Here is a 27,021-nt window from a genome sequence, read left to right as displayed (position 1 = left end):
GTGTTCTTCTCCCCCTCTAGTCACCCCTCTCCATTTCCTGGAGTCTCTCAACGCCATGGCCAGAGGTTCAATTGCCAATGAAACAACAATGGAGACAGCGGGCATCCCTGTCTTGTTCCCCTATATAATCGGAAATACTCCGATCTATGTCGACCTGTAACTACGCTTGCCATTGGTGCCCCATAAAGTAGCCTAACCCAGCGAATAAACCCGTTCCCAAACCCAAACCTCCTTAACACTTCCCATAAATACTCCCACTCCACCCTATCAAATGCCTTCTCTGCGTCCATTGCCGCCACTATCTCTGCCTCCCCCTCCACTGGGGGCATCATCATCACCCCAATAGTCGTTGCACGTTAACATTCAGTTGTCTCCCTTTTACGAACCCAGTCTGGTCTTCGTGCACCACCCCCGGGACACAGTCCTCTATCCTCGATGCCAGTACCTTTGCCAGCAATTTGGCGTCCACGTTCAATAGTGAAATAGGTCTATAGGACCCGCACTGCAACGGATCTTTGTCCCTTTCAAAATTAGCGATATCGTCGCCTCCGACATCGTCGGGGGTAGAGTCCCCCCTTCCCTGGCCTCATTGAACGTCCTCGCCAACAACGGGGCCAACAAGTCCACATATTTTCTGTAGAATTCCACCGGGAACCCGTCCAGCCCCGGGGCCTTCCCTGCTTGCATGCTTCCCAGTCCATTAATAACCTCATCCACCTCAATCGGTGCCCCCAGGCCTTCCACCTCCTGCTCCTCCACTTTCGGGAACCTCAATTGGTCCAGGAACTGCCGCATCCCCTCCTCTCCCTCTGGGGGCTGAGACCTATACAGTTCCTCATAAAAGGTCTTAAACACCTCGTTTATCTTTCCTGCCCTTCGCTCAGTGTCTCCCCTTTCATCCCTAATTCCTCCTATCTCCCTCGCTGCTGCCCTCTTTCGCAGTTGGTGCGCCAACAGGCGACTAGCCTTTTCCCCATATTCATACCTCCTCCCCTGTGCCTTCCTCCACAGTACCTCCGCCTTTCTGGTGGTTAGAAGGTCAAACTCGGTCTGGAGTCGTCTCCTCTCCCTGTACAGCTCCTCCTCCGGGGTCTCTGCAAATTCCCTGTCCACCCTTAAAATCTCCCCCAGTAGTCTATCCCTTTCCTTGGCCTCTGTTTTCCTTTTGTAGGCCCCAATAAAAATCAGCTCTCCTCTGACCACCGCTTTTAGTGCTTCCCAGACCACTCCCACAGGGACCTCGCCGTCGTCATTGACCTCCAGGTATCTCTCAATACACCCCCTCACTCTTGCACACACACCCTCATCCGCCATCAGTCCCACATCTAATCGCCAGAGTGTTCTCTGCTCCCTGTCCTCTCCTACTTCCAGGTCCACCCAATGTGGGGTATGGTCCGAAACCGCTATGGCTGAGTATTCAGCTTCTTCCACCCTAGAGATCAACGACCTTCTTAAAACAAAAAAATCTATCCGGGAGTACACTTTATGGACATGGGAGAAGAAGGAATACTCCCTAGCCCTGGGTCTAAGAAATCGCCATGGATCCACTCCCCCCATTTGGTCCATAAACCCCTTAAGTACCTTGGCTGCTGCCGGCCTTCTTCCGGTCCTTGAGCTGGATCTATTTAGCCCCGGGTCCAGCACCGTGTTGAAGTCCCCTCCTAAAATCAAATTTCCTGCCTCCAGGTCCGGAATACGCCCCAGCATCCATCTCATGAACCCCGCATCGTCCCAATTTGGGGCATACACATTAACCAACACGACCTCCATTCCCTCCAGCCTACCACTCACCATTACATATCTACCTCCACTGTCTGCTACGATGTTCTTTGCTTCAAATGCTACCCGTTTCCCCACCAAAATGGCCACCCCTCTGTTCTTTGCGTCCAGTCCTGAGTGGAACACCTGTCCCACCCATCCTTTCCTTAGCATAACTTGGTCCGCCACCTTTAGGTGCGTCTCTTGGAGCATAGCCACGTCTGCCCTTAGTCCTTTCAAATGCGCGAGCGCTCGGGCCCTTTTTATCGGTCCATTCAGGCCTCTCACGTTCCACGTGATCAGCCTCACTGGGGGGCTACCTGCCCCCCTCCCGTGTCGACTAGCCATTACCTTCTCTAGGCCAGTCCCATATCCCGCCTCCGCGTTCCCGCTCGCTCCCCCAGCGTCGCATTCCGCCCCCAACCACCCACTCTTTCGCCATTTCCTTTTGGATTTCCGCAGCAGCAACCCAGTTGTCCCCTCCCCCCCCCCGCTAGATCCCTATCTAGCTTGATTGCTCCCCCCATATCACTTCCGTAAGTCAGTTGACTTCAACTGACCCCGGCTACTCCTGCTCACTCCTCGCCCCCCCCCCCCCCCGGTGTGAGGGAACTCCCATCCGCCTTGCGCCTGTTTTCCCGCCTTATTCTTTCTGGCGCGGGAACATCCCTTTACCTAACCCGCCTCTTACGGTGCAGCTCCCTTTCCCCTCCCCCTCCCCTTCCCCATTCTTCGACTACGTCCCGCCTTTCCCCCCTCACCAGCACCCACATTTCCCCAGTGTCCCCCCCCTTCCCTGTTTACTTCTCGATTCACTTTCACCATAACATTAACAAAAACAATAACAATAACGATTCCCTGCAGCATCAGTCCCTCAGTTCCGGTCCAGTTTCTCTTCATTGATGAAGGACCATGCTTCCTCCGCCGTCTCAAAATAATAGTGTCTCTCCTGATACGTGACCCATAGTCTTGCCGGCTGCAGCATCCCAAACTTCACCTTCCTTTTGTGCAAAACCTCTTTGGCTCGGTTAAAGCTCGCCCTCCTTCTCGCCACCTCCGCACTCCAGTCCTGGTATATCCTTACCACAGCATTCTCCCATCTGCTACTCCGCACCTTTTTAGCCCATCTCAGGACCTCTTCTCTGTCCTTAAGGCGGTAGAATCGCACGATTATCGCCCTCGGTGGTTCTCCCGCTTTTGGTCTTCTCGCCGGGATCCGATTTGCCCATTCCACCTCCATGGGGCCCGCAGGGGCCTCAGCACCCATCAGTGAGCTCAGCATCTTACTTGCGTACGCTCCACAGTCCACTCCTTCCACGCCCTCAGGGAGACCTAGTATCCTAAGGTTCTTCCTTCACGCTCCATTTTCAAGGGCCTCAATCCTGTCAGCGCACTTTTTATGAAGTGCCTCGTGCGTCTGAGTCTTAACCGCCAGGCCCAGGACCTCATCCTCAATACCTGATACCTTCTGCTCCATCATGCGAAGCTCAGTCTCCTGGGTCTTTAAAGTCTCTTTAAGCCCCTCAATTGCCTGTCACATCGGGGTCGGTACCTCCTTCTTCAGCAGATCCACGCACCGTCTCACAACCTCGTCCTGCTCAGGCCCCCATGTCACCTGCGATCCATCCGCCTCCATTTTGTTCCACTCCCTCTGACCTTCTGGTTGCAGATTCTTCGGGCTGCAGCCGCCGCCGCCGCTTTTTCCTCCGTCGTTCGGGGGGGGACTCCCTTCCCACGCACCTCCCACCGGGTTTTTCGGCCGGCAAAGTCCCCGTTGGGGCTCTTAAAAGAGACCGAAGGTCCGTCGGAGCTAGAGCCGCCGAAACGTGCGGCTAGCTCATCCTTGCCGCAACCGGAAACCTCTCTCCCCATTTTAAACATACTGTGCATTTCTGTTTTTCCTACCAATGTGGATAACTTCACATTTTTCCATTTTATATTCCATGTTCCATGTTTTTGCCCATTCGCTTAGTCTGTCTAAATTCTCTTGAAGCCTCCTGTCACCCTCCTCACAACTCATATTCCCATCTGGTTTTGAGTCACCAGCAAACTTTAAATATTGGCCAGGATTCTCCGAAATTCCGGCCAAGTGTTGAATCCGGCGTAAACACCAGAGTGCGAGGGGCAAGGTTTAGAGTAGATGTACGAGGCAAGTTTTTTACGCAGAGGGTAGTGGGTGCCTGGAACTCGCTGCCGGAGGAGGTGGTGGAAGCAGGGACGATAGTGACATTTAAGGGGCATCTTGACAAATACATGAATAGGATGGGAATAGACGGATATGGACCCAGGAAGTGTAGAAGATTGTAGTTTAGTCGGGCAGCATGTTCGGCACGGGCTTGGAGGGCCGAAGGGCCTGTTCCTGTGCTGTACATTTCTTTGTTCTTTGTTTGTTCTTGGTGTATGCCGGCGTCAGGGGCCACCTGGCCCAGTTATTCTCCGGAATTTAGGGGCCTAGAACGACGCTGGAGTACTGTGCGTTGCTCCGGCGCGCGACCGACAGCGCAGGTCTGCGCATGCGGGCGACGGCCGTCTCCGCGCCGGCGCATGCGCGTGGTTGCCGTCTCTGCGCCGGCCCCTGAGCAACGTGGAGGAGCCTTACAGGGGCCCGGCGCGGAGGAACATAGCCCCCCCCCCAGATTGAGCGTGCCCGCCGATTGGTAGCCCCCGATCGCGGGCCTGGCCACCGCCGAGGCTCCCCCCCCCCCCCCCCCCGGAGTTGAATCTTCGCCCCTCCACCAAGACGGCCCCCGCAGCCAGAATGCCGAGGTCCCATCGGGTGGGACCACATGTGAATCATGCCGGCGGGACTCGGCCCGTCGAGCGCGGAGAATCGCCGCGGGGGCCGCTTTGAATGGCCCCCGACCGGCACCGCGGTGACCGAGCAGGCGAGATTGGCGGGATTATCACGCTTCCCCCCACCCCGGCGAGCCTCCGACCCGGCGAGTCCCGGCCATGATATTTGCTCCCCACATCCAAGTCATTGATATAGATTGTGAAGTGCTGGGGCTCAGCACTGATCTTTGTGGCACCCACGTAGTCATAGTCTGCCAACCTGAGAATGATTCATTTATTCCTACTCTTGGTTTTCTGTTTGTTAACTAATTCTCAACCCATGCCAATTTCTTATCCCAAATCCCATGTGCTCTAGTTTTGTTTCCTAACCTCTTGTGAGGGATCTTTTTTAAAGCCTTCTGAAAATCCAAATACACCACATCCACTGGTACTCCCTTGTCTATTCCGCCCATTACATCCTCAAAAAACTCAGCAGGTTTGACAAACATGAATTATTTTCCTTAAGTCCATGTTGACTCCTGAAAGGGAAGCAATTTTGTCCTTGATAGGGGATACTGGGTGGCACAGTGGTTAGCACTGCTGTCTTACAGCTCCAGGGACACGGGCTCAATTATGGCCTTGGGTGACTGTCTGTGTGGAGTTTGCACTTCTTCCCTGTGTTTGCGTGGGTTTCCTACGGGTGCTCCGGTTTCCTCCCACAGTCCAAAGATGTGCAGGTTAGATGGATTGGCCATGCTAAATTGCCCCTTAGGGTCCAAAAGGTTAGATGGGGTTACTGGGTTACGGGGATAGGGTGGAGACGTGGGCCGCTCTTTCCAAGAGCTGGTGCAGACCCGATGGGCTGAATGGCCTCCTTCTGCACTGTAAATTCTATGGTTCTATGGATGATCAATATTAAGTAATCAGAATTCATCCGGTGTTATTTCAAATTGAGGATGAGCAAACATGTGTTTTTTTTAATTTATGCTCTATGAATTGGGTGACTTGAAAATAAAGCATATGAATAATTATGTTTGTGTTCTCTTACATGGTAGGAATGTTCATCTATGTCAAAGCAACCTCAGAACATAAAGCAATGAATACAATTCAACTTGGAAGTCCTGTTTTAAAGAACAAATTAACCAAGGGTCTTACATGTCAGGTAATTATGGATCAGTCATTTCCAGAATGCAATTTGTTTAAATATGAAGCCTGACGAGAAGAAAATAAGACAAATTACAGAAGCAATTAAGGTGCGACCAAGCCATTCAAATGGAATATTTAACAAGCCAGCAACAAGTAAAATTTTGAAGAGTGTGTTGGCTTGAACTGGCCCTCACAGATTTTACAGCAGATGGTAGTGGGGATCTATCTCTCATATCTCTTGCCATCTAACTGTTTCTGGTGCCATGGGTCTTGTTCCCAGTTCCTATTTATATGGATATGGGTGTGAATTCTCAAGGGACTTCTCCTGTGCAGCTGCCATAACAATGGCAGAAGTTTATCCACCAGCTTATTGTATGTCAAGTTATCAGCAGAGTTGGAGGATTCCCTTATGAACTTTGTCATCTATTTTTCTCAGGGAGATAAATGTGTTTTGTGGAATGAAGATGTGTCTACCATGGTCCATCATGAAACAAAGTTAGTCATACCAACAAACCTGTATCAAAGATTCAGTATGTTTCGAGTACACTGTGGTTAATTTAAATTTAAAGTGGCCATATGTATTACGGCAATAATCTTCAGCTGGAGCTACACCAAATAATTTCCAATTCCCTCTAGTTATCAGTCAGTCTGCAAACAAATATGCTTGCAATGTTCACATTGCCACTATTCTTACTTATATCTCCTTCATTTCCTTTCCCACTGTACTCATTAAATTCTATTTTAATTTTAATTTTTCTTATCGCTCTGCTGTTCTTATCTCTTACTCTTGTCGTCAGGGGCTGGGTTAGAACACTGGGCTAAATCGCTGGCGTTTAAAGCAGACCAAGGCAGGCCAGCAGCACGGTTCGATTCCCGTACCAGCCTCCCCAAACAGGTGCCGGAATGTGGCGACTAGGGGCTTTTCACAGTAGCTTCATTGAAGCCTACTTGTGACAATAAGTGATTTTCATTTCATTGTTTATCAAAAAAAATCTCTCTATTTCTTTTAATATTCATGTTACAGAACCATGGGTAAGAATACACAGTTGGGAAAAGGTAGGATGTTGAAGTTTGTCAGAGATCCAGATGTTGCAGAGGCCAAAATCACGATTGCCATTCTGATTACTAAGCCACAAAGGTCTCTCTCAATTTCATCCATAGCTATTTCAATAACATTCATAAAGTGTGCATGTTGCCTAATTTCCTTCCTCTATGCAATATCTTTACACATGGGAGCTTATGCATGGGATTATGACCTTAAAATGTATTATTAAACTACACTTTACATTATTATGCTACAGTGACCACCTGAAAGAAAAAACAATGGCCTTGAAATTATAAAGTTCCTCTTCTGTTATTTTAACAGAAGGGCCAACCCTCTGAGAGGACTTTGTGACAGAATTTTTAAGTGCCTGTGCACCATTCTCCACAACAGAATTTAAAAACATAAGAAATAAGAGGAGGAATCGGCAATATGGCCACTAGAGTCTACTCCACCATTTAATAAGATCATGGCTGCTTTTCTCAACCTCACTGCCTCGTTCTCTCCCTGAACACAAAGACATTAAATAAATAATTAAGGACTTTGCGATGAAATGCTTGTTAAAACTTTAGCCGCTCTATAATAAAGAAGCAGGTAGTGTGGGTGAGTATATGCTGGTCAAAAGGATTGTTGAACATGTGCAAAGAGAATGGCTGTCCGCATTACATTACCGACATCCTTCAAAACACTTGTTACCACTATTTCCAAGATGAAGGATATTTGACTGCACATGTAACATAACCTCAAGTGTTCGCATTTAAGGGCGCAATCTAACGGGCGCACTGCGCCCGACTCAGGACGCGACATGACCGGTAAACTTGTCACGCCTTGCGAGATCTAATGGTTTCTGGCGAGATGTCACAATATGGATCCCGCAACAATTGGATGGCAGGACCCAGAGTTGCATTTTCAAGTGTGCAGTCAGGAGTTACCCAAGATGTGGGATCTAACACCTGCGTCTTGGAAACCCCGACTGAGCGCCGTTTAGCACTGGTCTCTACCAACACGGACCAGGCGATCGGAAGCCCCTGGGTGGTCGGCATCTGAGCAGGGTGGTGCCCTGGCAGTGTTGATGCCACCTGGCACCTTGACACTGCCAGCCTGGTACCCTGACAGTGCTAACTAGTGGCACCCTTGCACAGCCAGGTTGGCAGCACCAAGGTGTCCAGATATCATTATGCCCATGCTGGGATCAGGTCTGGGCGTACTCTGCCCTTATGTGGTTGGGTGCGAGGGGCTCAAGGTGCCCCCTCATAGATGAGTTGGGCGGGTTTGCAGGCCATGATGGGGAGATCTAAATGGCACCCGATCTCTTCCTATATTGGCGACCAGAACACAACAGTGCAGCGAATGGAACTAAGTGCGGCCTCGGTGGGGCGTTTCTCGCTGAGGCCCCGAAATTAAGCAGAGTCCCGTTTGCAACAATTTGACAAGGAAAAATTAAATCCATGGCACCACACTGGGAAGTGCTGAGGAACAAAGAGACCTTGGCGTGTTTGCAAATAGATCTCTGAAGGCAGAAGGGCAGGTTAATAGACTGGTGAAAAAGGCATATGGTACACTTGGCTTCATCAATCGAGGAATAGATTACAAAATCAAGGAAGTCATGTTGGAGTTATATCGAAAATTGCTGAGGCCACAACTGGAGTTCTGTGCGCAGTTCTAGTCGCCACATTATAGGAAGGATGTGATTGCACTGGAGGGGGTGCAGAGGCGATTCACCAGGATGTTGCCTGGGATGGAACATTTAAGTTATGAAGAGAGGTTGGATAGGATTGGGTTGTTTTCGCTGGAGCAGAGAAGACTGAGGGGTGACCTGATCGAGGCGTAAAAGATTATGAGGGGCATGGACAGGGTGGTTAGGGAACAGCTGTTCTCCTTAGTTGAAGGGATGGTTACGAGGGGACACAAGTTCAAGGTGAGGAGCGGGAGGTTCAGGGAGAATTTAAGGAAAAATGTTTTTAACCAGAGGGTGGTGATGGTCTGGAATACACTGCCTAGGAGGGTGGTAGAGGGGGGTTGCCTCACATCCTTTAAAAAGTACCTGGATGAGCACTTGTGACGTCAGAACATTCAAGGCTATGGACCAAGTGCTGGCAAATTGGATTAGGAATGGCAGATCCAGATGCCTTTCATGTGACGGCATAGACTCGATGGGCCGAACAGGCTTTTCTGCACTCTATTTTTCTGTGATAGCAGGGTCGTTCTCGACTTTATTTTTTTTTACATGTCTAGCACAGGGTACCTGGGCAGCCAGGGATTGATACGTCCTAAATCAGGGTTTATTTGACCTGACCCATAATGTTTCTTCAAGCATTTGACTGGCATGTGGGTGTCCTCTATGATCAAGGGAAGCATGTTTTATTCCTGGTAAATAATGTCTCGGGAGCACAGTAAGTTTATTAGGAATGAAAAATGAAATTGCGCAGGACATGAAATGCTTCCTTTCTTAAATTCCACCTTAGTAACAAGGCAATTTCATATAATATTGACTAAGAATTCTAGAATGTTTCACTACTGAAGTTTTTAAGTATTCTCAAACATTAAAACCTTCCTGTTAAATAATGTGGTGTGCTGCATCTGAACAACAAAGAACAAAGAACAAAGAAATGTACAGCACAGGAACAGGCCCTTCGGCCCTCCAAGCCCGTGCCGACCATGCTGCCCGACTAAACTACAATCTTCTACACTTCCTGGGTCCGTATCCCTCTATTCCCATCCTATTCATGTATTTGTCAAGATGCCCCTTAAATGTCACTATCGTCCCTGCTTCCACCACCTCCTCCGGTAGCGAGTTCCAGGCACCCACTACCCTCTGCGTAAAAAACTTGCCTCATACATCTACTCTAAACCTTGCCCCTCTCACCTTAAACCTATGCCCCCAAGTAATTGACCCCTCTACCCTGTGGAAAAGTTGATGAAACATAAAATTGTCAAAAAGTAAGAACATTTCATGGCATTCTCTAAATAATATTTTTGTAGCCAGTTTCTTTTTTTAAAAATATATTTTATTGAAATATTTTTTCCCTGAGCAACATTTTTCCCGCTTACAAAACAAGCGAAACGATAACAATAACAAAACAGAAATGTTTTAACTTTTTAACAATAATAATAATAATATACAAGTAACAAAACCTCGTACTCTATTGACCTATACTCAACTAAGCCTCCTCCCCCCCTCCCCCCACTCCCCCCTGGGTTGCTGCTGCTGGTCATCTGTCTTCCCTCTGACGTTCCCCTAGGTAATCGAGAAATGGCTGCCACCGCCTGGTGAACCCTTGAGCCGATCCTCTCAGGGCAAACTTTATCTGCTCCAGTTTAATAAACCCCGCCATATCGTTTACCCAGGCCTCCAGTCCGGGGGGTTTCGCCTCCTTCCACATGAGTAGGATCCTGCGCCGGGCTACGAGGGACGCAAAGGCCACGACATCGGCCTCTTTCGCCTCCTGCACTCCCGGCTCTTCCGCAACTCCAAATAGAGCTAACCCCCAGCCTGGTTTGACCCGGGCCTTCACCACCTGCGAAATCACTCCCGTCACTCCCTTCCAATACCCTTCCAGTGCCGGGCACGCCCAAAACATATGTGCGTGGTTTGCCGGGCTCCCGCCACACCTCCCACATTTGTCCTCCACTCCAAAGAACCTGCTCAATCTTGCCCCCGTTATGTGTGCTCTATGTAGCACCTTAAATTGAATCAGGCTAAGCCTGGCGCATGAGGAAGAGGAGTTTACCCTGCTTAGGGCATCAGCCCACATACCCTCCTCTATCTCCTCCCCTAATTCTTCTTCCCACTTTCTTTTTAGTTCGCCCACCGACTCCTCCCCCTCTTCCCTCATCTCTCTATAAATCTCTGACACCTTGCCCTCTCCGACCCACACCCCTGAAAGCACCCTGTCCTGTATCCCCTGTGTCGGGAGCCGCGGAAATTCCCTCACCTGTTGTCTAGTAAACGCCCTCACCTGCATATATCTCAAGAAATTTCCCCGGGGTAACTTATACTTTTCCTCCAATGCTCCCAAACTCGCAAAAGTCCCATCTATGAATAAATCTCCCACCTTCCTAATTCCCAACTGGTACCAGCTCTGAAATCCTCCATCCATTCTTCATGGGGCGAACCTATGGTTGTTCCTGATAGGGGACCCCACCAGGGCTCCCCGCACCCCTCTCTGTCGCCTCCACTGTCCCCATATGTTCAGTGTTGCCGCCACCACCGGGTTCGTGGTGTACTTTTTCGGTGAGAACGGTAGCGGCGCCGTCACCAGCGCCTCTAGACTCGTCCCTTTACAGGACCTTCTCTCCAGCCTTTTCCACGCCGCTCCCTCACCCTCCATCATCCATCTACGTATCATTGCCACATTGGCGGCCCAATAATAATCTCCCAAGTTCGGTAGTGCCAGTCCTCCTCTGTCCCTACTGCGCTGAAGGAACCCCCTCCTTACTCTCGGAACTTTCCCTGCCCACACAAAGCTCGTAATGCTCCTATCTATTTTATTAAAAAAGGTCCTGGTGATTAAAATAGGGAGACATTGAAATACAAATAAGAACCTCGGGAGGACCATCATCTTAATTGCTTGCACCCTGCCCGCCAGCGATAAAGGTTGCATGTCCCACCTCTTAAAGTCCTCCTCCGTTTGTTCTACCAGCCGTGTCAGATTAAGTCTGTGCAAGGTTCCCCAGCTCCTAGCGATCTGAATCCCCAAGTATCGGAAGTTTCTTTCCACTTTCCTTAGCGGTAAGCCTTCTATCTCTCTACTCTGGTCCCCTGGATGTATCACATATAATTCACTCTTCCCCATGTTTAGCCTATACCCCGAGAATTCCCCGAACCCCCTCAAAATTTGCATAACCTCTATCATCCCCCCCGCTGGGTCCGACACGTATAACAATAGGTCATCCGCGTATAACGAGACTCGGTGTTCTTCTCCCCCTCTAGTCACCCCTCTCCATTTCCTGGAGTCTCTCAGCGCCATGGCCAGAGGTTCAATTGCCAGCGCAAACAACAATGGAGACAGCGGGCATCCCTGTCTTGTTCCCCTATATAATCGGAAATACTCCGATCTATGTCGACCTGTAACTACGCTTGCCGTTGGTGCCCCATAAAGTAGTCTAACCCAGCGAATAAATCCGTTCCCAAACCCAAACCTCCTTAACACTTCCCATAAATACTCCCACTCCACCCTATCAAATGTCTTCTTTGCGTCCATTGCCGCCACTATCTCTGCCTCCCCCTCCACTGAGGGCATCATTATCACCCCTAATAGCCGTCGCACGTTAACATTCAATTGTCTCCCTTTTACGAACCCTGTCTGGTCTTCGTGCACCACCCCTGGGACACAGTCCTCTATCCTCAATGCCAGCACCTTTGCTAGCAGTTTGGCGTCCACGTTCAATAGTGAAATAGGTCTATAGGACCCACACTGCATCGAATCTTTGTCCCTCTTCAAAATTGGCGATATCGTCGCCACCGACATTGTCGGGGGTAGTGTCCCCCCTTCCCTGGCCTCATTGAACGTCCTCGCCAACAACGGGGCCAATAAGTCCACATATTTTCTGTAGAATTCCACCGGGAACCCGTCCGGCTCCGGGGCCTTCCCTGCTTGCATGCTTCCCAGTCCCTTAATAACCTCGTCCACCTCAATCGGCGCCCCCAGGCCTGCCACCGCCTGCTCCTCCACTTTCGGGAACCTCAACTGGTCCAGGAACTGCCGCATCCCCTCCTCTCCCTCTAGGGGCTGAGACCTATATAGTTCTTCATAAAAGGTTTTTGTAGCCAGTTTCAAACTATATCTTATGATATGAGAAATAATTTCCAATCAAAGCTTGCAATTGTTTTTTCTTCATTTTGCTGTTGTCTAAGTCCAATTTCACAGTGAGTTGTGCATGTTCAGTGATCTATATTATTTTTCTCCAGCTCAATCTCATACTGCAGTAACAGTGTAACATGGACTTACATTATGTCCACAAAAATGACTTTTATACAAAAGAAAATCCAAATGAAATGTTTTTGTATGCTGCACATGTACAATTGTATGACAGATTGTGGAGACTTCTTTAGAGTTTTACATAATAAAATTAGGTTTAGCAAGTGTAGGTTGACAAGGTATACCAAATGCTCATTGTAATGATATCAAATTAAAATTACCATATTGTCACATACCTGCTGAAATATATTGTTTGGCTCTCATTCTCAGCATCTAATATTTGACACATAAACCGATTAAGATGACAAAACTGATTATCTGAAATCAGTCGGGAGAAGCAAATTTAGATCTCAAATTCTTGCCAGTGAGCGCATAGGTAATGGGAAGAGTGGTCAGGGGCGGGATTCGCCGGGTTTCCGGCACGGCCGTCCCCGCCAGCAGCAGGATTCTCTGTTCTGCAGCCGGCCAATGGGGTTCCCAATTGTGGCCACCGCACGCATTCGGGAAATCTGTGGGCGGTGGTGCGCTGCCGGAGACCGGAGGATCCTGCTGACAGAGAGTTCCACTGCAGGTCTTTGAGGGAACACTATTCAGAGATCTGGTGTAATAGAAGCAGAAAATACTGGAAACACTCAGCATGTCAGGCAGCATCTGTGGCGAGAGAAGCAGATATAAAGGGTGGAACCTTACCATATTCGTTCAAGGTTCACTCCAGATCTTGAGCCTCTCTGCGAAAAAAAACACATGGGTACGGTTCTCGCCGTCTGCCTGGCGTGACAGGGCATGATAGAGCCAGCAAAGCCAGCTCCATATAGGCCCACCGCTGGCACTACTCCCTGGCACAAGTTGGCACTCCCAGGTTGGCACTGTGCTGACCTGGCAGTGCCTACATGTGCCAGGGGAGTGCCAGGGGTCTCTGGGTGGGATCCTCTTGATCAAATCTCATTTTTTAAAACGTGTTGTAAACCTCCCCGATGTGAGGTGTGAATATTCAGTGAGGGGGAATCATGTGATACAGGGGCTCGCTAATTATATTAAAATGCATGCATAGCCATTAAAATTAGTTTCTCGCCTTTTGTGGGCATGAACCTCATGACATCACTCACGAGGGGAGTGGAAAACCGGGAAACGCAATCTCTCCAGATCCCACCCGCATCAGCAATCCCACAGACTGCTAACTTAGCCTCAAAATGACCCCCAGTATTTCAAGTCAATATAGGAAAAGTTACAAATGTAATAGGACGTAAGGTGGTGAAATGTGGGAGGGTATACAAAGATCAAAAGGAACGATCTGTCGTAGGGAGCAAAACAGGAGTCATTAAATGACAAAAGAAAGAAAGGCTGAGATTTTCAGTCCCACTTGGGTTTGCAGAAACTGGAGAATTCCTGGCTCTGCAAAGCTGATCCTTCAAAATGGCTGCCTGCAGTTGGGATTTCCTTTACGGGAAACAGCTGAATTACAAGTCCGGCATGCTGTCTCCGGAACGAGTGCAGAGGCTGCCCGGTGCAGAGGAGGGCTGGGTGGGTGGCCTGCCGCTGTGTTTCTGCATTGTGTTTAAGTTATTTTTTTAAAGATTTCAACAAAAAACAACTCTCCATCCCTAAGCACTCAACCCTCGCACCATTCCCATGTCCCATCCTTGCCAACCTATGCCACCACATAAGTCCACCCAACTCTCCTGGCCCCTCATACATGTATCTCAACCCATGACCCCTCTATCAATGCCCATGGACCCTCATACCCTTTATGTGAACCTGGTCCCTCTACTCACTCCCATGGATGCTGAGAATCTTTTCCCCCCACATTCCTATGGCCTTTATAGCCCCTATGCCAACATTGTGCCAACTCATACCAACCCATGCCCTCTAATCACCACTTTTTGTCCTTTAACCTCCTCCATGCCAACTCACCTAGCTTCCTTTGACAGTTTTGTGACAGCTTGACAGATCTTTGACATTTCATTCACAGCTTTGGTAGTTCCAATGAGTTTATACACTTTTTACACATAATTATGCTTACTTTTAATAAACCAAAGAGTTCTTTACCTCTCCCAAAGGATGCTTTACCTCTCCCAAAGGTGCCACAGCACATCTACAGATGGGTACTTTACTCTCCAAAGGGGTACTGAGGCTATCAAATGAATCCACTAAGTACAGACCTCTTACCTGGTCTAATCTGCTCATAGAACCATAGAACTGTAAAAATGATACAACACAAAAGGGGTTTAGCACACTGGGCTAAATCGCTGGCTTTTAAAGCAGACCAAGGTAGGCCAGCAGCACGGTTCGATTCCCGTACCAGCCTCCTCGAACAGGCGCCGGAATGTGGCGACTAGGGGCTTTTCACAGTAACTTCATTTGAAGCCTACTTGTGACAATAAGCGATTTTCATTTCATTTCATGCATTCGGTCCATCTTGTCCATGCCGAACCAAAGACACTCTTTCTAATCCCATCTGCCTGCACGTGGCCCATGGCACTGCAACTTACAGCACCTGAAGTGTAGACCCAGGTATTTTTAAAAGAGTTTAGTGTCGCTGTCTACACCACAAACTCAGGCAGCGAGTTTGAAACACCCACCAAACACCCTCTGCAAAAAAAGCTTTTCCTCATGTCCTCTCTAATCTTTCTGCCACTGAGCTTGAATCTATGACACGTGGGGCGTGATTCTCCGAACCACCACCGGGTCGTAGAATCGCCAGGGGCCGGAGTGAATCCCGCCCCCACCGTGTCGCGAATTCTCCACCACCGGAGATTCGGCGGGGGCGGGAATCGCGGCGCGCCGGTCGGCGGGGATCCCCGGCGATTCTCCGGTCCGCGATGGGCCGAGGTCCCGCCGCTGTCAACCCACGCCAGCCGGCGTGGATTGAACCACCTTTGGGACGGCGGGACACGGCGGCGCAGGTGGGCTCCGGGGTCCTGGGGGGGGGGGGGGCGCGGGGCGATCTGGCCCCGGGGGGTGCCCCCACATTTGCCTGGAATGCGATCGGGGCCCACCGATCCACGGGCGGGCCTGTGCCGTGGGGACACTCTTTTCCTTCCGCCTTCGCCATGGTCTCCACCATGGCGGAGGCGGAAGAGACCCCTTCCACTGTGCATGCGCGGGGATGCCGTGAGCGGCCGCTGACGCTCCCGCGCATGCGCCGCCCGGCAAAGTCAGTTTCGCGCCAGCTGGTGGGGCACCAAAGGCCTTTCCCGCCAGCTGGCGGGGCGGAAATCAGTCCGGCTCGGGCCTAGCCCCTCAAGGTGAGGGCTCGGCCGCTCAAGATGCGGAGACATCCGCACCTTTGGGGCGGCGCGATGCCGGACTGATTCGTGCCGTTTTTGGCGCCGGTCGGCAGACATCGCGCCGATTGCGGAGAATCCCGCCCCTGGTTTTTGAACTCTCTGCCAAGGGAAACAGTTCCTCCTGTCTACTCTATCTCTACTCATCACAATTTTGTATACCTCAATCATGTCACCCCTCAGCCTTCTCTGACCCAATGAAAACAACCCTAACCTGTCCAATCACTCTTTGTAGCTATAATTCTCCAGCCCTGGCAACATTCTCGTGAATCTTCTCTGCACTCTCTCCAGAGCAATTACATTCTTCCTGTAATGTGGTGACCAGAACTGCACACAACATTCCAGTTGTGGCTTTAACAGTGTCATATATAGTTCCATCATTATATCCCTACTTCAGTATTCTATACCTCTGCCGATGAAGGATAACATTCCAATTGCCATCTTTACAACCTTATCAATCTGTGCTTCTTTAGGGACCTGTGCACTTGCATGCCAAGATCTCTCATTCATCTACCTCTTTCAGTATATTCCCATTTATTTTGTATTCCCTTTTACTGTTTGACATCCCTAAATGCATTGCCTCATACTTATCAGACTTGAACTCCATCTGCCACTTCCCTTCCCACTCCACAACCCACCTATACCATTTTGGAGCTTACAGCTTCCTCTACACTAATAATAATAATAATCACTTATTGTCACAAGTAGGCTTCAATTAAGTTACTGTGAAAAGCCCCTAGTCACCATATTCCGGTTCCTATTTGGGAAGGCTGGTATGGGAATTGAACCCGCGCTGCTCCCATTGTTCTGCATTACAAGCCAGCTATTTAGCCCACTGTGCTAAACCAGCCCCTATCCACTCACAGCCATTTTTTGTGTGGACTGTAAATTTCCCAATCGTGCCTCCCACATTCAAGTCCAAATGATTAATATATTAAAAAAAACAGCAGTAATACCAACACTGAGCCCTGCGGAATACCACTTGAAACAGCTTTCCATTTGCAAGGGCAGCCATCGACCTTTACCCTTTGCTTCCTGTTACTAAGCCAACCTTGGAACCAATTCATCACATTCCCTATATCCAATGGGCTTTAACTTTTTGATAAATTTGCCATATGGGACTTTGTCAAATGCCTTACTAAAATCCATGTAGACGACATCAACTGCATCGATCCTCCTTATCACTTCCTCAAAAAATTCAGTCAAATTTGTAAGGTATGACCTTCTAAGGCCAAGATGACTATCCCTGACTAGTCCATGCCTTTCTAAGTGATAGTTTATCTGCTCTCTCAGGATTGATTTTAACAATTTGCCCACCACCAAAGTAAGACTAACCAGCCTATAATTGTTTGGCATTTACTTTATACCATTTTTAAACAATGGAACCACATTTGTATTCCTCTAGTCTTCCGGCACCTCCCATGTGTCTGGTGAAGATTGGAAAATAATTCCCAGAGCATCTACAATTATCTCCCTGACCTCCTTCAACATCCTAGGAAACAATCTATCCAGCCCTGGCGACTTATCCATTTTCAAGAATGCCAACACCTTTAACATTTCCTCTCCCACTCTGATTATTTTATCCAATATGTCACCCTGCTCCTCTTGGATTACTATATCTGCATCATCTCTGTCCTTTTTGAATAGGGAGACAAAAATAATGTTTAAAACTTTTCCCATATCCTCTGCTTCTTCACACAAGTTCCCTTATTCATCTCTGACAGCCCCCACTTTCGGCTAACTATCCTTTTTATCATAGATTATCATAGGATTTACAGTGCAGAAGGAGGCCATTCGGCCCATCGATTCTGCACCGGCCCTTGGAAAGAGCTCCCTATTTAAGCCCACACCTTCATCCCATTCCCGTAACCCCACCTAACCTTTTTTTGGACACTAAGGACAATTTAGCATGGCCAATCCACCTAACCTGCACATCTTTGGATTATGGGAGGAAACTGGAGCACCCGGAGGAAACCCACACAGACACAGGGAGAACGTGCAGACTCCTCACAGACAGTGACCCAAGCCGGGAATCGAACCTGGGACCATGGAGCTGTGAAGCAACAGTGCTACCCACTGTGCTACCGTGATGCCCAACTTTTGCTCTATATATACTGATAAAACATCTTTGGGTTTTCCTTAATCTTGCTTGCTGACATGTTTTTATGCCCCCTCTTTGATTTCCTGATTTTTTTTTACTTGATCCCTGTACTTTCTAAACTCCTCAAGGCTATCTTCAATGTTGAGTTTTTGGGACTTTCATAAGTTTGTGTAGTTTCACAGAGGGCATATGAAAATCCCACCTCCGTGGAAGCAGTTGGTGATTTAAATGGCCAGCTGCCTCCGTAAATAGTGCATCCGCAAACCCCGGCCCACCCCCGCCCCCACGAAAATGGGAAATGCTGTGTTCGGGACGGGCCATACAATTTCCAGCCATTTTTGGGATTTCTGCTATGCTGGAGAGGTGTAAAACGAAGCGTCGTTTGAGATGTGAATGATGGCCTGCCATCTAAATGGAAAAACAAGTGAAATACTTAAATAAAAGATAACAAAATGGGTGCAGAGATTATGGACCAACATTTTTGAAATCAATGACTGGAATTTTATGGCGGATGCGGCAAACGTCCATTGACTTCGACGGGACTGGAAAGTTTGACCAGTGGGAGGGGCCAGAAAACTCCAGCCAATGTTGGTTCTGGAGGCATGTAAAGTGCCTTACTGAACATCTCAAACTTGGGTGAGCTTCGTTACAGCAGTGCAATTGGTCAAGAACAAAAAGGTCGAAGTGAGAGCGAGGCGGGTGGAAGAATTAAAATGGCAGGCCAACGGAGGCTTCCATGATGCTTGTGGACTGAACAGAACACCTCTGATCAATGATTCATTAATAATCCCGTGTAGTTTGCTCGGGTTCACAAGTAAAGTCAATCCTTTGTAACAGGTGTTCCCAATGTATTGTTAATTGTGGAACAAATTGCTCCAGGAATTTAGAATAACATGTGTTACATGGATTTTTTTAATGCTCCAATACATAGTGGATTTAACTTATGTTTCAATTTAGTTATTCATTCTAAGCATTCTCTTTAATTTTGAAGCAGATAAGGTTCTGGTACCAAATGACAGAAGGAGCTAACATGTCAGTATATATAAGAACTGGAGGGCATATGAAAAGAGCTGCCGACCTCACTAAACCAACCAGCCAAAGTTGGACAAAGTTCGAGATTCCCATGATACCCAGCGGAACAGAGACCGTGACAACTTTCCAGGTGAGGAGACCAAAGTGGTGAAAATGAACATGAGAACTGCTGGAATGTACCGTTATCTATAACCGTTACTGTTCTGGGGAATCTGAACTTTGTTTTATTTATACAAGTCTAAAGTGGAGGAATTTAGGGTAAGGAAGGAGATCAGGGGTAATTCAACCAAGCAAAATATAACAGAGCTGTGGAATAATTAATCTATCAGGCAAGGCCATTGAAGCAGAAAGTGAAATGTGTAACAGACAACTGTATACGTGTTCCTGAAGAGAGGAAAGGCTGAGGGATATGGTGAAAGAGACTCCTGGAAGCAAATTGTTTTTCCTGTTTGTCTATATCTATCTACTTCTAATTTCTAATTGTAGCAACATGCTACAGCTAGCATGTTTCTTATGTTCATACTGAGCTTAATGCATTTGTCTCCATGTTTTTCAGTGTTTGCATTGTTTTCAGCTTGGCTCAGTTGGTAGTATTCTTCTATGTTCCAGCCTGTATCAGCGTTTAAGCTCATAATCAAAGAGGACAGTCCAGTGTAGTAGTGAGAAAGTGCGGAATTCTAGGAGAAATACTCCCTGTACTAATAGGAACTCCAGGAAATCATCAGCGGATAACAGCAACAGACCGTTTATTTAGAGGCAAAACATGTTTATAGAAAGTATCAAGGAACATTACAGTACCAGCCTGTGACTCTAACTCTTCTCCCAGACTGGATATGTTCTGTAGGTTTTAACCACTCCAGCTTGCTGGAATTGCATGCGCTTTGCCCTGACAGGCTGGGCGTCACGTGGCCTCTGAGGTTTGCCGAGGCCTCGGTCGGGGAGGTCACATGACCCCCAGTGTTCACCGCAACACTCCTTTAGACATCAAATACATTCCAGGACAGGTCCCATATGGCACAATTATCCACTAGTCATCCACCTCGTATCTGCTGTGTAATGAATGAATGTTAGCACAGATTGGCTGCTGCATTCAGCTGCAGCAGTACTTTCTAAATGGTGAAAAGCTCAGAAGTCCAAAGAGACTTGAAGTTCAACGACATAGAATTCTTAATAAATTGAATGTGTTCCTGAAACCAATAAAAAGCTAACGGATTGGTGATCCTTTGCAAATTGTGATGTGGGAGAATATAAGAAGGAATGGAGGGAATGTGCTGAAACAAAGGGGATTACAATGGGATGAGAGAAGAGCTAGCTAAGGTAGACTGGGAGCAAAGATGTTATGGTGAAACAGTTGAGAAACAGTGGAGAACCTTCCAAGCGATTTTTCACAGTGCTCAGCAAAGGTTTATACCAACAAAAAGGAAGGACGGTAGAAAGAGGGAAGATCGACCGTGGATATCAAAGGAAATAAGGGAGAGTATCAAATTGAAGGAAAAAGCATAAAAAGTGGCAAAGATTAGTGGGAGACTAGAGGACTGGGAAATCTTTAGGGGGTAACAGAAAGCTACTAAAAAAGCCATAAAGAAGACTAAGATAAATTATGAGACTAAACTTGCTCAGAATATAAAAACAGATTGTAAAAGCTTCTACAATTATATAAAACAAGAAAGAGTGGCTAAGGTAAATATTGGTCCTTTCAAGGATGAGAAGGGAGATTTAATAATGGGAGATGAGGAAATGGCTGAGGAATTGAACAGGTTTTTTGGGTCGGTCTGCACAGTGGAAGACACAAATAACATGCCAGTGACTGATGGAAATGAAGCAATGACAGGTGAGGACCTTGAGATGATTGTTATCACTAAGGAGGCAGTGATGGGCAAACTAATGGGGCTAAAGGTAGACAAGTCTCCTGGTCCTGATAGAATGCATCCCAGAGTGCTAAAAGAGATGGCTAGGGAAATTGCAAATGCACTAGTGATAATTTACCAAAATTCACTGGACTCTGGGGTGGTCCCGGCGGATTGGAAATTAGCAAATGTGACACCATTGTTTCAAAAAGGAGGTAGGCAGAAACCGGGTAATTATAGGCCAGTGAGCTTAACTTCGGTAGTAGGGAAGATGCTGGAATCTATCATCAAGGAAGAAATAGCAAGGATCTGGATGGAAATTGTCCCATTGGGCAGACACAGCATGGGTTCATAAAGGGCAGGTCGTGCCTAACTAATTTAGTGGAATTTTTTGAGGACATTACCAGTGCGGTAGATAATGGGGAGCCAATGGATGTGGTATATCTGGATTTCCAGAAAGCCTTTGACAAGGTGCCACACAAAAGGTTGCTGCATAAGATAAAGATGCATGGCATTAAGGGGAAAGTAGTAGCATGGATAGAGGATTGGTTAATTAATAGAAAGCAAGGAGTGGGGGTTAATGGGTGTTTCTCTGGTTGGCAATCAGTAGCTAGTGGTGTCCCTCAGGGATCAGTGTTGGGCCCACAATTGTTCACAATTTGCATAGATGATTTGGAGTTGGGGGCAAGTGCAATGTGTCCAAGTTTGTAGACGACACTAAGATGAGTGGTAAAGTAAAAAGTGCAGAGGATACCGGAAGTCTGCAGAGCGATTTGCATAGGTTAAATGAATGGGCTAGGGTCTGGCAGATGGAATACAATGTTGACAAATGTGAGGTTATCCATTTTGGTAGGAATAACAGCAAAAGGTATTATTATTTAAATGATAAAATATTAAAATATGCTGCTGTGCAGAGAGACCTGGGTGTGCTAGTGCATGAGTCGCAAAAAGTTGGTTTACAGGTGCAACAGGTGATTAAGAAGGCAAATGGAATTTTGTCCTTCATTGCTAGAGGGTTGGAGTTGAAGACTAGGGATGTTATGCTGCAATTGTATAAGGTGTTAGTGAGGCCACACCTGGAGTATTGTGTTCAGTTTTGTTCTCCTTACCTGAGAAAGGACGTACTGGCACTGGAGGGTGTGCAGAGGAGATTCACTAGGTTAATCCCAGAGCTGAAGGGGTTGGATTATGAGGAGAGGTTGAGTAGACTGGGACTGTACTCATTGGAATTTAGAAGGATGAGGGGGGATCTTATAGAAACATGTAAAATTATGAAGGGATTAGATAGGATAGATGCGGGGAGGTTGTTTCCACTGGTGGGTGAAAGCAGAACTAGGGGGCATAGCTTCAAAATAAAGGGAAGTAGATTTAGGACTGAGTTTAGGAGGAACGTCTTCACCCAAAGTGTTGTGAATTTATGGAATTCCTTGCCCAGTGCAGCAGTTGAGGCTCCTTCATTAAATGTTTTTAAGATAAAGATAGATAGTTTTTTGAAGAATAAAGGGTATAAGGGTTAAGGTATTTGGGCCGGAAAGTGGAGCTGAGTCCACAAAAGATCAGCCATGATCTCATTGAATGGCGGAGCAGGCTCGAGGGGCCAGATGGCCTACTCCTGCTCCTAGTTCTTATGTTCTTATGTTCAAGAAATCATCTTTATACTGCTTTGTTCCTGATTTCTGGGGTGGGATTCTGCGGGAATCGGCACGGCGGGCAACTCCGGCGCCGAGGAGTGGCATGAACCATTCCGATGTCAGGCTGCACCAAAAGTGTGGAATCCTATGCACCTTCAGGGTCTAGGCCGGCGCCGGAGTGGCTTGCGCCAGGCCGGCCGGCGGGAAGGGGCTTGGCGCCATGCCAACTGGCGCTGAAGGTCCTCTGCCGGCTGGCGCGAGTTGGTGCATGCGCGGAAGCGCCAGTGTGTGCTGGTGTCATCCCAGTGCATGCGCAGGGGGGGTTCATCTCCGTGTCGGCCATTTTGGAAGAATCGAGTGCCCCCATGCCACAGGCCCGCCCGAGGATCCTGGAGACCGCCCGTGCAGCCAGGTCCCACCGGCAAATACCAAAACGGGCGGCCACTCGGCCCATCGCGATACGGAGAATCGCTGGGGGGGGGGGGGGTGCATTGCCAGCGGCCGCCAACCGGCATGGTGTGATTCCCGCCCCCGCCAAATCCCCGGCGCCGGAGCATTCGGCAGCCGGTGGGGGCGGGATTCATGCCGCACCCCGGCGATTCTCCGACCCGGCGAGGTGGTCGGAGAATCCCGCCTCTGTTTCTTTTTAATAAGTTGTTCACCAGAGCTCTGGATACAGCTTACACCAGCACAGCTTTGTCCTGCTGTGGACTCCCCTGAGAATTTCTTTCCAACAGAATCAACTGTGAGATCCAGGTCTATCTGTATCTTTGGCCCTCATTTCCTTATTACAAAATGATCCTTCTTTGGTGCTTCACAGTCCTTTTGCTTGCTTGCTACAAAATGGAAGAATCCCTCTTCCGTGATTTTGTGCCCAAATCACAGGTCTGCGCTCGTGACGTCAGTGGATGTGCTGACATGTGACCTGATCTCTGCTATCGCTTCTGGCGGGAAATCTCCATCACTTGCATTTAAAGACCGGTCGCGGCCAGCATTCTCAACTTAAAAGCCTGTCGCGGATGACATTCTGAAAAGCTGATCACTCCATTGGCCACTTTACTCACGAACATGAACACCATGACCAAGCGTTCAGTGACCCTCCTGACCCCCACCCGCCACCCACCCATGGGTTGTGACTCTGAGTTTTTAAATGCTGCTCCGCACTGTAATGGACATATGGGGCTGGATCTCCGTTTTTCGGACTATGTCCCCACGCCGTTGAAAACTGTGATCTTTTATGCCAAGAAAACTGGTGGGAAAAGGCCGCAGATTCATCGTCTTGCAGGGGGCTAGCAGGCAGCTCTTGTACAGCTCGCAGCTCTAGCTGCCTGTACGGTCCCCCGCAGTTCCTGGTCAGAGGGCGCGCATGTGCACAGCGTTGGCTTCCAGTGGTTGCGCCATGGCGGACCCAGCCAGCGGACCTGGACCGCCGAAATAGTGCCCCGCATCGGCTGCTCATCCGCCCCGGACCTGCCCACGCACATCGCCCCCCGCCCTGAACGAAGCCCTCCCCTGCCCTCCGATTAACCCTCCCCCGACTGTGGCGGCCCCGGACTGAGTCCGCAGCCGGCATGCGAGTGTCACGGATGGTGGGAGCACGTTAGAACCACACCGTCGGGAATTTGGCCCGTCAGGGACAGAGAATGGCAGGGCGGAGCTCAAGCAACGGCCTGAGGTGGTAAATACTCGGTAAATACGTGTGGAGTACACCGATTTTGGGGGGGGGCGGAGAATTGCAAAACCGGCGCCGGTACCAATTTCGTGCGCGAAGACAGATTCTCCTCCCCATCGTCGAACGAGATTTCGGTGTCGGGGTGTGGAGAATCCAGCCCATGATTCTAAAGGTTGGGGAATTGGAAGAAAAGTAAAAGCAATCCTCAGAGCAAACTAATGAGAAGGATAATATTGAAGAACTAAAAACATAATAACTAAGAAAGCCGGGAGTAGGGACGGCATGGTGACATAGTGGTTAGCACTACTGCCTCACAGCGCCAGGGACCTGGGTTCAATTCCAGCCTTGGTTGACTGTGTGGAGTTTGCATGGTTTTCCTAGGGCTGTTACGGTTTCCTTCCACAGTCCAACAATGTGCTGGTTAGGTGGATTGGCCATGCTAAATTGCTCCTTGGTGTCCAGTTAATGTAATGGGGTTATGGGGATAGGGCAGGGGAGTGGGCTGGGGAGGATGCTCTTTCAGAGGGTTGGTGCAGACTCAATGTGCCGAATAGCCTCCTTCTGCACTGTAGGAATTCTATAAGGTGACCACAGGATTTCTCATACAGGCAAAGGATTTGGTTTAAGTCATTGTTTTACGCCTTTTTCCCTGGGATCCATTTTCACCAACCGGCCATCCTTCGGGACCCATGCTGACTGACCTTCGCGACCCATGTCAGCCGACCTTCATGACCTATGCCGCACGAACTTTGCGGCCTGCCATTTTCACTTACCTTTAATGTGACAGGTGAGCCTGCTTGGTCCTCACAGCCTCACTTGCTTTGTCATTCAATGTTACATTTCTGCTGAGGACTTTAGTTGATGATTTATGTTCTCGCTGCATCCTTTGAAAAAAATCATTAAATTTCCATTTGTCAGTACTTCCCTGCATATAACACACATGGGCTTCATATCCTGATTTGCATTGGAACAAGTAATAAAGCCACCCCTTAAAAAATCATCTTTATACTGCTTTGTTCCTGATTTCAGCTTCTTCTTAATGGGCTGTTCACAAGAGGCCCTGGAGCTCACACCTGCGCTGCTTTGTCCTGCTGTGGATTCTCCTGTGCAGCTCACCACCACTACTTTGTCCTGCTGTGGATTCTCCTGCGTAGCTCTCTCCAGCAGATTTAATCGTGAGATGCTGGCCTGTTTGTATCTCTGGCCCTCTCTTCCTTATTACAAAAGGATCCGTTTTAAAATCTTCAGTCCTGTTTCTTGCTTGCTGCTAACAAAATGGAGGAATCAGGCCACATGCTGTCAGTGTACCTGGTCTCTGCTGCCGCTACAGGCAGGAAGACTCAGTTAAACAAAAAATCTGCTCCTGGGCCAGTGTGCTGACATCAGGAGGAGGCAGTCTGCCCCACTGGGCTCTGGGCCTGTACACTGCTGAGGGGGCATGCACGTGCGGGATGCCGGCATTCTGAAAGCCGGTCGCAGTCAACATTTTCAAAAGCCAGTCGCGACTGTTGGGCACTTCTTCCCAGGATTAGGAACGTCACAAATTATTGCCCAGCAACCCTCCCGACACCCGCATGCAACCCACCCATGGGTTGTGACCCTGGGATTGAAAATGACTAGGGTAAATGGTGGTCCTGGTAAACACCTTGAAGCATACTGCCAGCTGATCTTCAGAACATAATAATATAAGGAGCAGGAGTAGGCAGAGAATACAAGAATAAAAGGGAAATATAAAGAATGGAATGACTGCCACCTTACTGAGAAGTGTCTTGGCATGTTTATAAACTCCTGTATTAATGCAAGTCTTTGTACACAAAGTAGTACTGTGCTCAGTTGACTAACAGCTGGTTTGTGATGCCAGCAGCACAGGTTCAATTCCTGTACTGGCTGAGGTTATTCATGAAGGCCCCGCCTTCTCAACCTTGCCCCTTGTCTGAGGTATTGTGAGCCTCAGGTTAAATCACCACCTGTCAGCTCTCCCTGTCAAAGGGGAAAACAGCCTCTTGTCATCTGGGACTACGGCGACTTTACATACTTACATATTTACAGCACTGTGAAATAGCAACTTTGCAATTTATAATACCTGATTGTTAGAAATATATAATTGATCAATTTTTCTCATATACTTTTGTGACAGGTTATTCTACAAGGCAGTGTCTCGGAAGCACCAAATGCATTTTTTGCCCTTGATGATATTAGTTTAAATCCAGGATGTGTTGTATCTAACACAATGAGTCCTAATTCCATCATGGAACACAAAGGCAAGTATTTAAAGATAATTTGTTTCATGTATTTAATTATCAAGGGGCTGGTTTAGCACACTCGGCTAAATTGCTGGCTTTTAAAGCAGACCCAGGCCAGCAGCGCGGGTTCAATTCCCGTACCAGCCTCCCCGAACAGGTGCCAGAATGTGGCGACTAGGGGCTTTTCTCAGTAACTTCATTGAAGCCTACTTGTGACAATAAGTGATTTTCATTTCATTTCATCAAGTGACAAAAACACTGAAAGTTGTTTAGCAGGTTTGCAAGTGTTATGTTGTTATACAATTCCTACATAGCCAGGAACTAATTATTATGTAAACGTATCCTGGGGTGCCAGATTTTACTGCTGTACTGCCTCACGTGCTGATTACCCATCTATCCACCAGCCAAATGGAGAGGTGCAAGGAATACTAGAATTTTGGCCTGGATTTTAATCACCGAGGTTAGGTGGATTGGCCATGATAAACAGCCCTTAGTGACCAAAAAGGTTTACATAGATATAGAATTTACAGTGCAGAAGGAGGCCATTCGGCCCATCGAGTCGGCACCGGCTC

The 27,021-nt window shown here is 48.3% G+C and overlaps 1 protein-coding gene across 1 annotated transcript in view; it reads left to right on the top strand.

Moving 5' to 3' along the window:
• LOC140425847 (MAM and LDL-receptor class A domain-containing protein 1-like) overlaps positions 1-27,021 on the top strand; it is a 659,308-nt gene that overhangs the window by 178,008 nt on the left and 454,279 nt on the right. Inside the window, exons 11-13 of the mRNA XM_072510232.1 lie at positions 5,586-5,692; positions 19,016-19,186; positions 26,344-26,467. Coding sequence (XP_072366333.1) covers positions 5,586-5,692; positions 19,016-19,186; positions 26,344-26,467 — 402 coding nt within the window. The remainder of the gene's footprint in view (positions 1-5,585; positions 5,693-19,015; positions 19,187-26,343; positions 26,468-27,021) is intronic.

Source organism: Scyliorhinus torazame, chromosome 6, assembly GCF_047496885.1.
Source record: "Scyliorhinus torazame isolate Kashiwa2021f chromosome 6, sScyTor2.1, whole genome shotgun sequence".
Classification (NCBI taxonomy): Eukaryota; Metazoa; Chordata; class Chondrichthyes; order Carcharhiniformes; family Scyliorhinidae; genus Scyliorhinus; species Scyliorhinus torazame.
This window is presented reverse-complemented; position numbering and strand designations above follow the sequence as displayed.